This window comes from Erpetoichthys calabaricus, chromosome 9, assembly GCF_900747795.2.
Source record: "Erpetoichthys calabaricus chromosome 9, fErpCal1.3, whole genome shotgun sequence".
NCBI lineage: Eukaryota > Metazoa > Chordata > Cladistia > Polypteriformes > Polypteridae > Erpetoichthys > Erpetoichthys calabaricus.
In genome coordinates this window covers 189,066,490-189,078,956 of record NC_041402.2, presented here as the reverse complement: position 1 = coordinate 189,078,956, position 12,467 = coordinate 189,066,490, and the positions used below count along the sequence as shown (strand labels likewise).

General features: G+C 41.0%; 1 protein-coding gene across 3 annotated transcripts in view; it reads right to left on the bottom strand.

Annotated features, from left to right (window-relative positions):
• The window catches only part of LOC114656979 (rab-like protein 6), a 98,926-nt gene that overhangs the window by 39,320 nt on the left and 47,139 nt on the right, over window positions 1–12,467 (bottom strand). For all 3 annotated transcript variants that reach the window (XM_051932291.1, XM_051932290.1, XM_028808657.2), the window contains 3 exons: window positions 9,188–9,279; window positions 8,400–8,540; window positions 3,931–4,036 (listed from right to left, as the gene is read on the bottom strand). In XM_051932291.1, coding sequence (XP_051788251.1) covers window positions 3,931–4,036; window positions 8,400–8,540; window positions 9,188–9,279 — 339 coding nt within the window. The remainder of the gene's footprint in view (window positions 1–3,930; window positions 4,037–8,399; window positions 8,541–9,187; window positions 9,280–12,467) is intronic.

The following is a 12,467-nucleotide window of genomic DNA, read 5'->3' as shown; positions in this document are numbered from 1 at the left end:
AATTCATTTTCCCCTCAATGATGGCAAGCTGTCCAGGTCCTGATGCAGCAAAGCAGGCCCAAATCATGATGTTCACTCCACCATACTTTACTGTAAGGATGATGTTTTGATATTGATATGCAGTGCCCTTTTTATGCCAAATGAAGTTCTGTTTGTTGCTCCCAAATAGTTCAATTTTGGTTTCATCCCTCCACAAAACATTTTCCCAGCACTGTTGTGGAGTGTCCAAGTGGTCTTTCGCAAACTTCAGTCATTCAGCAATGTTCTTTTTTGATAGCAGTGGCTTCCTTCTTGGTGTCCTGCCATGGACTCCTTTCTTGTTCAATGTTTTGCGTATAGTTGACTCATGAACAGAGATGCTGGCCAGTTCTAATGACTTCTTCAAGTCCTTTGCTGTCACTCTAGGGTTCATCTTTACCTCATTGCTGACTAGGCAGAGTAGCCACAATACCAAATTGTCTCCATTTATAGACAACTTGCCTAACAGTACACGGATGAATATCTCAAATCTTTGAGATGACTTTGTAACCCTTTCCAGCCTTATGTAGATTAACAATTCTCGATCGTAGCTCTTCAGACAGTTCTTTTGTGCAAGGCATGATTGCCATCTGGATATACTTCTTGTCAAAAGCTCAGACTCAAACTTTATAGTGTTTTTTATCAATCAAAGTAATTCTAGGCCACACCTCTGAACTCGTTTCATTAAATGGACTCCAGGTGTACGAAATTCTGATTGCAATGAACTTTTTAAAAAAAGTCGTTAGCTTAGGGTTCACTTACTTTTTCCAACCTTCAGTTTCACAGTTTGAATGATTTATTCAATATGGTCAAAAATTCTCTGAAAATCTGTGTGTCTTTAGTTATAGAAGACTGTGTTTGTTCATTATTGTGACTGAGATGAAGATACAACCATGTTTTATATGGGAACTAGACAAATATAGATAATTTCTAGGGGTTCACATACTTTTTACTTTGACTGTATGTAATTTTAGGCCAGATTTTACACATTAAAAAACATTTAACATTAAAAATTAAAAACAAACCTGAGGGTACTAATGGGGAAGAAGGGTAAAATCAGATTAAAGGAAAATGCTATCTATTTCCTTCACTGGAATACAAGTTCCCTAAAGAAGCTCATAAAGGATAACTGCAAGATCTCCTACCCTAATACCTATGACCAAGAAGCAAAATATTTAAAAAATGATTACAGACCAGTGACACTGACCTCTGTAATGATGAAGGCATTTGATTGTTCAATTCTTCAGTATACCAAATCTGGCACAGATTCTCCCCTTGGGATACTACAGTTTGCTTACATGTCGAACAGGTCGATTAAGGATGGTGTGTAGCATTCAGACTCCCCAGCTACTTATGCCAGTTTTATTTGTGTTAAATGCAAAACTAAAATTCACAATCATACCTTGGGAAATTTCTCAGCATAAATTTGGGTCGGTGCCAAATGTCTCTGAATGTCTGACTTACTAAGGAGCAGATGACAGTCAGCAAAGTTAAGCAAATATTGTCCGGTGGCTCTGACCCTGAGCACAAGGCCCACTATGGGGTATGTTCTGTCTCCTCTCCTCTTTTTCCCAGTCTCCACCAATGACTGCATCTCAAGCAACCAAACTGTTAAACCAATCTGAAAGAGTAGAAATACTTGTAGATTTCAGGAGACATGTTTCACCCCCACTTTCCTACTTAAACATGGTGTCACTATGGACAGTTTGAACTGGGATGAAAAAATCATATCTGTTATCAACACACCAACGCAGCTAATGATTTGTCTCCATCCGCTTAAAATGTTTAATGTGTTCCATTCAGTGCTGGTACAGTCTAATCAAGCTTTCACTGAAAGTATCTTCTCTTTCTCCATTACTAACACTGCATCTGGTCACTCAAAACAAACCATAGTGGGCTACTGGTCAGCAGAAAGAATTGTGAGCCTGTAACACTACCACACTCACCTGGGTATCGAGCTCTTTCTTTTATTATTGTCACAGAAATGGTACTGGTCACTAAAAGCAAGAACAATGCAGTCACTCTGGTTAAGCCCAGTCTGATTATGTCTATCTATTCATCATCACCAAAATTATTTGTACCATATAAAGACTAACATGATATATTTATTATGTTAGTGTTTGAGTGCAATTCTGCATTATGAAATGGTGTTAAATATGTGTGCAATATGCTACTTTTTTCTATGACTGTGCTTCTTTCTCTGTGAATCCTGACGCATTTTGGTTAGGTCGCCATGAGTTGTGAAATCACAAGAGGAAAAGGGTCGCTGATAGTTTGTGGAATGCCTTAACTCAACATCATTGCTCTGCTATGACCACTGTCTGAAATTCTCACAGGGAACCATCTTCAACCTCCCTTTGGACAGCAATCAGAGCCAATTTCTCAAGGTAAATTGTGACTCTCCAAGGCGATTGTGGGTCACGAACAATTAGAAAAGGGAAAAATAAGAAAAATAACCACTGGTATATAATGATGGGATGGTGTCATGTATTGTACATTGTGCTCTTAAATGTATAGCGGTGCTACTGGGGAGTGAAAACTTTAACTCCCAGCAGTCCCTGCATGGGCTCTGATTGGTTACCTGCTGAGGGCGCAGGGGCTGCTGGGGACAAGGAGGCCGGTGCGGTATTTAAAAGGAGGCCAGTTATACAGTGCGGGGTGGGAGTCTTTTGTTGTTTTTGAGTCTGGAGTACCCAGTCTGTTTTGGTCTTCTCATTCAATTCCTGTGGATCCTTGTTTTGTCTTGGATTATGTCCTATTCATGTGTATGGACTGTCTGGTGTCTGCCTGCTGCATGAGGACTGATTTGGATTCTGTGTTGACCTTTGAAGAAAGGAGCGCTCCTGATCACATCATTCGTCATCTTCAGGAAATACCGGTAGGACTGTCTTTACATTCACATACAGCGAGCTGGTCTCTGGACTATCTCTCTCCATCACTTCATACATCGGTTGGCCGTTTTTAAGGACTTCATTGCGAGTGTTTTTTGTTAGTTGTTTGTTACTGCTGAATTTGCGTTTATTGTATATTTCCGAAAAGAGAAACTGGGGTGGGATTGTTTAGTTTGTGTAGTTATATTTTGCTTATTATTGTTTAATACATTCTTCAATTTCTGTTTTATTACCTGTTGCTTTTTTGTCTCTGTGAGGGAGTGTGTGTGAATCGAGACAAGGCTGGATGCATTCCTGGGATCCCCACCAAAAAAAATAAATCACCGTTATGGGCGGTGTGAATCTTAGTTGGGTTTTTTAGTCCGTTACAAATGTATTTACCTTATTATTTGTAGGGATTTAACACCAAGGGAAGATCCTAGCAATTATGTTGCCTAGCAGTAAAGTAAAATTCAATGAATACTCTGCCTTGTGAATATTGATGTCCCATCCACTGCTGATACTTCCCTTACAGCTGTGGTTGCAAGAACAAACTTTCATGCATTATGAGCTTACCGCATAAAAAATGTGAACCCAGAAAATTTTTAAGGTTTAATTTGGGAACACCACCCCCATTAATCCATTTTCTGAACTGCACTGTTCAAAGCTTGCCATTGTGCGGCGTAAATCAGAACTCTAAGAATGCTCACCATACACACAACTGACCCAAAGTACACTGCTGCTGAAAGCTTAGACATTCACATTAGAAATTAGGCCAATCACGTAAAGGTAAGGTTCTAATGGGACTGAGGGACATAATTCAGTTAAAGGAAAATGCAGCCTAGTGAAGGAAATGGATAGCAGGCTCCCTGAAGAAGCTCATAATGGATAACTGCAGCATCTCCAACTCCAATGAATAATTTAAACAAACACTATTAAAAATTCAAGTTGTGGAGAGTCACAGGGATTAACATACTCCGGGGCCTTCTATGTGCAACATATCCACCCCACACATGAAGAAAACCAAGCAGTGGTGCCTCACCTGTAGCTGCAGAAATGGAATATTAAAAAATCTGTGCAAATATTTCAAGCCAAAGCCATTCTTCATGGAAGATTCAGCATAGTGAATATAGGATGAACCAAGTGGTCTGCAAAAAAAATAAAAATAAATAATTAGTTGGAACAGAAAATAGAGAGGCTCAGATTAGAACGTATCAAATTTTGCATTTACGGGTACTGGAGAATGGCTGTGGTACTATAGCCCTTTAATCTGAATCACATCTTATACACTGACTGTGTGGAGTTTGCATGTTTACCCAGTGTTCCTGTTGAACAAACCCCCCCCTCCCTCCAAGTACTACCATTTCCTCCCACATCCCTAAGACACATTAGTTTCACTGGTGGCTCTAAATTGCTAAATTAGTGTTGTAGTAAATGTGTTCAAACAAACTGACCAGTGTAAGAATGAGAACAGAAACCTTGACAACCAGATCAGATTTAGCAAGGGTTAGGGAAGGGCACTGAACTTTTTGTGGTCTCCGGGTAAGCAATAACCATAATGCAACAATACCTATGTACAGTTTAACTTTTTCTCTTAAATCAAGAACTTAATAAAAGATTCTGAAAGTTAAGCTACAGCCTCTTCATTCTGTTACCAAAAGAAATACATGTGCATCAGACCAGTTTTTGGAAGCTCTACTCTTAAGATTTCAATGCTCAATGAAGTTCAGCCTGACCAGAAATTCATATCCTACACCTTTACCCCTTTCTGTTTAAGATCCTCTTAGATCTTGAAGCTTCAACCACTGTGATTCAGTTGGACTATTGCCCTTAACAGGATCAAACCCTCTTAAGGTTTCAGAATCTTGGCCCTGTTGGCTCGCTTTGATATTCCACTTTTACTTAGTTCCATCTGACCCTCTCATATCAGTATAGCTGCTTCATCTTCCTAGGTCTGATTTAATTCTTCAGCTATTCTAAACAGGATCTGATCCTTTCAGACTTCAGCACCGTGACCCTGTCAGATCCCCTGTATACTCCAAGTCTACCTCCTTCCATCTGGCCATCTCAAAACTTGGCTTCCTTATGCCAGAACCACCTCACATGTCCCTTCAAAGGCTTTGACCCTATTTGATACCAGTGTGCTGCCTCTGTCAGATCCCTTGTACCCTGCTATTTTAGATCCTTCTACCTGATCCAGTCAGAAGCCAATGTATTATCCTCTGTCCTCTTTGTTGTTTGTTCCTATCATATGTCTTTATTCTGCAGTATCCCATATCATCCTTTACAGTCATGGTGCTTTATTTCTATGAACTCAGTTCATGTCACATTTTTGTCTTGTGCCTTGACCTTATTAGGCTCGACTAGGGTTATGTGACTGCTTTATAGCGCATGTGTCCTCCTGATCCTTTCAAGTCTTGGTATCTTGCATCTTCATGTTATTCACTCCAATTTGGAAAGACCACTGGTCAGGTCAGGTTGGGGAACATGCACTGGTACAGCGCACCCACCACACAATGAAACAGCTCGGGATCCTGGTAGGCAACCCCCACCCCCCACCCCCAGCATGTGTAGAGGAGAGATGAGGGGCACATCGGGAAAAGAATGTTGAGGATGGAAGCATCAGGCAAGAGGAAAAGAGGAAGGCCAAAGAGAAGGCTTATGGATGAGGTGAGGGAAGACATGAAGGCAGTCGGTGTGGCAGAAATTAATGTAAAAGACAGGGAGAGATGAAGGTGGATGATCTACTGTGGCGACCCCTAAATGAGAGCAACCAAAAGAAGAAGAAGAAAGGAAGATCTGACCTACTTACATTTCCAACCACAACGCAATGCAATCCTTCCTAGCCTTGGTATCTCATAAGTTCACTTCTTTCTGTACAAATATTTCAGCCCTCATACCCTACTGTGGTCTGATCACAATGACTGCTAAACTCTGTACCATAAGCCTGATCCAGTCAAATAGTTATCCTGAATATGACTGGACCATCTTCGATTACAGCAAGCTGAAAAATGTTAGACACTACTTTGGGACTTCACATTTTCCTGCTGTTATGCACCAGGCGGGTGTATAATTGAGTGTTAGGCCAATGCAATCTCATCCTCTCAGGTATTTATTTTGCAGTGTCATATCATTCACTTTGATGCTGTTGGATTTGGTGACTGGGGGCTCATGACAATATAATCTATTTGCCCCTGTAGCCTCCATAGGTCTGATCCAACCATATGGCTATCATAAACAGGATCAGTACCACTCCTGATAATCTATCTCCTGCAGTTTAATCTCCTTCAATCTGATCTACACAGATCTCAATATCTTGTTGTAGCATCTTCCCAAGTCTAATGAATTGCCTAATTAGGATCCATAGCTATCCTAAACTAGCTGTGCCCCATGGTTCCGCCCGCACAGAAGTGAAACGAGACAGCGAAGGCGGCCCTATCTGGCTCCCCACTCCTGATGTCACGCTTCCCCCTCCCCTCGGCACGCAGCCTAGGTCTCAGATTAGCATGAATATATTGCTCCTGCAAGCGAACTATGATACTTAGCACGATGAGAGAAGTCGCAAAATCATCCGGAATGTTCAAGCGAATTCTAGAAAAAAAACCTGATCTAAAACCGTTCAGTAGTTCTCTCGTTCAATGGCTACGTGGCGGTAAGGAATGCTCCGAGACTGGCGCATGAGTAGGAGGGCCCACCTCCCTCCCCTCCGCCCGCTGCGTCTCTCTCAGATTTGCGGAAATAAATCGGTACCGCAAGTGAACTATGATACTTAGTGTGATGAGAGAGGTCGCAAAATCAACCAGAAAGTTCAAGCAAATTTTAGGAAAAAATAAACTATCTACATTTCTTAAATAGTTCTCTCATGAAAAGCGGACAGACAGATGTTGGATTTTATATGTATAGAGATGGGACCTGACCTTTGTATGTTTTACTACATTGAATGCAGTCCAATGCTAACCAATCTCAGGATACTGTAGCTTCACCTCTTCCCAGATTACAATCCAATCTAATTATGTAGCTTCAGCTCCTCAAACTGATCTGAAAACAGTGTTACCCTGAATGGGATCAACACATCTTAGATTTCAGTACATTAAAACAAGTGAATATTGCTCAACCACCATGTCCTGTAGCTTCACATTCATTATCTGATCCAATCAGATGATAATCTTCATTGAGACTGGACTCTCTCAGAGTTCACTAAGGTGAAAGGTCAGCATTACATCACAACTCAGAACAACTTGGGTAGTATTGTTTAATCAGAATTGTCCTAGTTGTAATTCCAAGTTAATTGAGAGTTCACGTGGCATTTCCGACTCGGCAACTCGGATTTAACGTCTGTCCAATAGCACATGAATGGAGCAGAAGAATGAGGAAAATGCCAGTGGTCAGATATGTAAAGCCAATAGAGGGGCAGAGAAGGTGGGGGATGACACAAAGAAAGACGTCACCAGGGAAGCGCACTGTTCTCCATTTAGCTCACACCGCGAAACGCTTGCTTCTTAGTGTGAAAACAGGTTTATAGATCAGCACCGACACTTTACCACAGTACAAACCTTCGAACTGAGAAGCTTTAGGGTGCAAGTTCATTGCAATGCAACTGGCGACAAGGGTGGGATTTGCACTGTGGACAGGTGAAGCGTAGTGACAGTGTTGCACAGAAAAGGTTCTGGCTGGCAGGCAGAAAGCTCAGGTGTCATCATCAGGAAGCAGGCTTTCAGAACAGAAGTGGTCTCTGTACAGCTCAGACTAGGTGTTCTCCAATAAGCTCTTGCTACAAGAGGAACACTTCAAAGCCAGACGTTGCGGGTTTGAGGCTGACTACCTGCAGTTCAAGATAGTGCAAATTTTCAAACTGAGATGCTTCTAGGTGCAAGACTACAGCAACTCAGTATCTGTAATTAATTTAGACATCTTCACAGAGATCTCTTTCCACTTTGACATTAAAGAGTGTGGAGGATGGCCAGGACACCTCGACAGTGGAAGGACCTGGGGAGAGAGCTTATTCAGGGCATCACCTCCCCCAGAGCAATAGGTGGCAGCCCCCCTGGGTTGCAGTTCTGCCTCAGACTCCCACAGGGCTCCTTGGGAATTGGAGTTTGGAGCAGCCATGCTGGGTTCCGCGGGCACCACCAGGGGGCACTGCAGGAACAGTGGAAGCCTTGTGGCAGCATTTTCGCCACATCCAGAAGTGCTGACGAAAGAGGTGGACAATAGGCCTGCTGGAGGAGGAATGGAGGTAAAAAGAAGCAATATAGTGTGTTTTCTGTGCTTGAGCTGTGCTACAAGGGGGAAAGCATTTCCCATGGGGAAAAAAATAAAAAAATAAGTGTGTATTGAACTTGTGTCCTGAATCTGTGTCAGGTTTGGGCAGCAGGAGCGCCCTCTACAGGTCACTGGAGTCATTTTCTGTCAATCAGTATTAAAACATCCATTGTGATTCAGTGTTGTATAAAATATAACGTAAAAACTTCAAGGAGGTGAAGGCTTTTTATAGGCACTGTACGTACTTACCTGTTTAAGCCAGCAATAAAGTCCCGAATGTCATCTGGCAGGATGACTCGGTGCTCCCCCATATCACGGTGGTTCCCCAGTACACAGACAGGTACATGATTTGGTACCTTAGGCAGCTCCCGCAGAATATAATTGAATGTCCTGTAGCCAGAAGATAGAGTTTTCTCAGACAAATCAGTTTCAAGAAATCAAGGTCAGACTATTTTTAAATAAACATTGCCTATTTAGTGGAACAGGACATCTACTCAGGCAACGTCAACAAATGCCTGATAGGAGTGTATGCTCTGTGTAGAATGAAGCAGTAGCTAGGGTTGGAGGAAAAGGTGGGGAAAAAGCAGGCACTCTCATAAAGGAGTCTCTCAGTGGAGCCATGCAGCTGGATACTGCTCCCCCAATATTTGTTAAGACCCCCCAGACTAGAAACAGGAATGTGGGTCTGCTAGCCATTTTCAGAAGCACAGGCAGAAGTAGTCTAGTCCTGCATGAAAAATGAAATGTTACATGCGAGAGACGCAGTCAAGGTTCTGCAAATGAGGATGAACAATCATCCAAGCAGCTCATTAGTACAAAGCATTACAGGTGTGACACAAGAGGCACTTTTCAATGTGGAGATGACAGCGACGGAGCACACCTGGATGCGTACACACACACAAGCACTCACGCTAGTGCACAAACATACACGTGCATGCTTTTGCTGAAGTCAATAAACAAGTGACACTAAGATGTTTAGGTCAATAGCTGCTGCTTCACAAATTTGAGCAGATGCTACACAATGTCACTTTACTTACCACTGTTTGGTGATGTCGAACATCATTATTACTCCGTTGCAGTTTTTGTAGACATCTAGAAACTCTGCATCCAGAGCCATCTCGCTTTCTGCCTGTTAAATGAAGGGAGTGGGGAGTGAGAGATGACATTCCCAATTAGAGAAGCTGTGTAGCTGAAGCTAGCACAAAAAAACACCTCTGACAGCTCAGCTGTCTACCAACTGACATAGCTACCCCTCCACCAGTTTCCCTTCCTTCTTTGATCTCACCTTGTCAACACATAACAATTTCAAAGGTTCTTTCTCTTTTTAAGTGAATAATAAACTAAACATTCAGTAAACATCCAGGCCAACAGCATAAATAGGAATGGGAATAACCAAAGTTCATTATTTCAGGATGGAGAAGCCCTAAGTGGCGGCACTTTCGCACAGTAGGATGTGTGTCTGACCCTCTCAGCAACTGAACCCTGGTCTATTTGCCAGGTAAGGTGGCTACTTAGTTGGTTTTGTAGGTTATGTTTAACTCAGTGTGCCTGCTACAATCCAATGGCTATCAACCTTAACTCATTCTCAGGAACAGACTGGTACCCCCTTGACACCTGAGACTTACCCTACACCAGTTGCAACCTGGACGGGCTTTAGTTTCCCTATTGTGGGATAAGAAAATGGCCTGACTCAAAGGGGGGGATTCTGCTGTTTAGAATGCCCTTACAATTATTGATTATTCTAAGGGTCTGTAACAGATAATAGCTGTAAATCACAACTTAAAGCCACGTCACACTACATTACTTTTCTAGAGATTTTCAGTCGCAGGCTTCATTTATACAATCTTAGTAAGTTGGTCGCAGTTGTGGCATGGACCACCACCAGTCATGAAGGGTGACATACCCGGAAAATTAGTCCAAACAGCCTACAACTTTCCCCAAGAAATCCAAACATGATTTTGTCTTAAATTGTGCGGGTGGCATCTGTCACATATAATGCAGCTATGTGGAATATAGAGTGCAGTGTTTTGGGCTTGACAGGATGGGGGGAAAAAAAGCTAACATGGTGAAGATTGCAGCTTAACTCATCATACCTGTAAATCATTGCAAGGGCATTGGCTCCATCAAGTAGCACGTTATTAGCAGTCAGAAAAAAAGGGCAAGCTACCGATAACTTCAAAATGTGACGTGCTGGAAAGTCACTACACAGTCAACTAATTAATCACTCCCTGCAATTTGTAACAGTGCAGTCTAACTTCTGACAATCCCAAAGTCAGCAAATGCAGTTGTCAACTTTGACATCCTCTTCGACTAATAGTCGCTTTCACATTACATTGACTTTACTCTTCAAAACGCATCGCCACTTTCTTGGAGCCATAGGCCTTATTGACTTGATGTATACACTGTACAACGTGCAACATGTAAGCTGGCAGTGTGACCAAGTGTACTCTGTGTTCTGGACTTTAAAACAAAAAGCTGCTGGTTCAGTGCCCACCACTGATTCCCTGTGTGAACCCAAAATTCACTTCAGCATTGCAAAAAAGAAATAAATAAAACCAACTGCACTATAATTATATATTTCCTTACTATTATATTTTACTTTAACCAAGTTAACTTGCATTATTAGGATACAGTACAATTGTTCACAACAGAGTGTGGACAACAGAACCATCTTCCCAGCTTAAGAATTTGAACGTCTGGTGGTTCACATTACTCAAGATCATGCCTGTGCATTTTACATATCCATTATCATCTAGAATGTCCAACAACCAACTTTACTTCCTTATAATGATGTCACATTAACACTAGAATCCCTGTGGCCTACGAAAAAAGTCGTAATGCTAGGCCACCTTAAATTCCTTCACACCTGTTCGTTTTGCAAATGTGTCGATCAGCACAAGCAGCCTGCTCACTCATCCCCTACTGAGGCAACTGAAGTCCGATGCAAACTTTTCAGAGCTCAAGTCTGTTTATCTGGGTGTGAGGTGTCTGGAATTGTATAGGGTAAATAATATATCCTTATTTGGAATACATACATTTCATGTGTGTTCCATAGATACAATGATCTGGGTAAATGTAGGATGACAGGAAATGCGAGGCAAGAAATGCTGAATGCATAACTAAAACAGAAACTTTTTTCATGTTACATTAATAATTGATAAAATGTTAATGTGAAGTGTATAATGTGTGAAGACTAAAGTCCAAATATCAAATAAACATTTTCGCAAAAGGAACACCAAAACAAGTGCACTTTTATTCAAGAATATAACTGAAGAAAAAGCAACTGTTCAATTTACATGTTGCTGGCAATGTGTAAAAACTGAAGTTCAACTATCAATCAACATAAAACAGACATGTTGGCTTGGCTGATGTATAGGTAAGAACTGCTGGCTCTAAATCAAGATGTTGCAAGTTCAAACCTGATCTTTCCAGGATTTACTGTTTGGAGTAGTTAGCTGCTATTATCTCTCTATTATATAAAAAAAATCCTGGGACAAGACAAGACTTTTTTCAAGAGATTTTTTCAGGTTCCGCCCTCCTCTCAACCATATTCGAAACACACCCATGGTCCTCTCAACTCTCATTCGTGTGAATGCTTTCGACAGACACAGCTCCTGCTCTCTCAGCTCTTATAAATTTAAACATAATTAAAAATTTAAACCTAATTAAAGAAGACGTATTATGTCCAAATCTTATTGAAAAATTTCATCACGAAGGGTTATCAACAAAAGAAATGAATTCATGGGTAATCCGAGCACCAAAAAACGATGAAGTCAAACAAATTAATGGCAAAATTGTCAATTGGTTACACGGCAAATTGGTTAAATGCATATCAACAGACTCTGCTGAAACAGTTGGTGGTGATGGTGCGGAAGATGAAAACATCAACTTCCGACATCCCATAGAATATCTACAAACGTTAACACCGTCCAGTCTTCCACGGGCTGAATTACTGTAGAAAGAATTATGAATCCAAGAAATGTAATGTGGTACATCTTCTGTGGATAACATTACACACCAAAGGAGAGCTTTATATTCCATTCATATTAAAACGTTTACAGTTTCCCGTTAGAATAGTTTTTGCAAAGACTATTAAAAAAGCTCAGAGCCAAACATTTGAAAAAGTCGTTTTATTTATTAGAGAGAAAGAAATGAAATTCACTCACGGGCAGTTATTAATTGCGTTGTCACGATGAAAGTCCAAACACAGAATCAAAATTCAATTCAATAATGATGAAAATTTAATTCAAAAAATTGTTTTTACTGAACTTTTACACTAAAATTGTAAGTTTAAAATGTTTTTCTGTGTTAATTTCA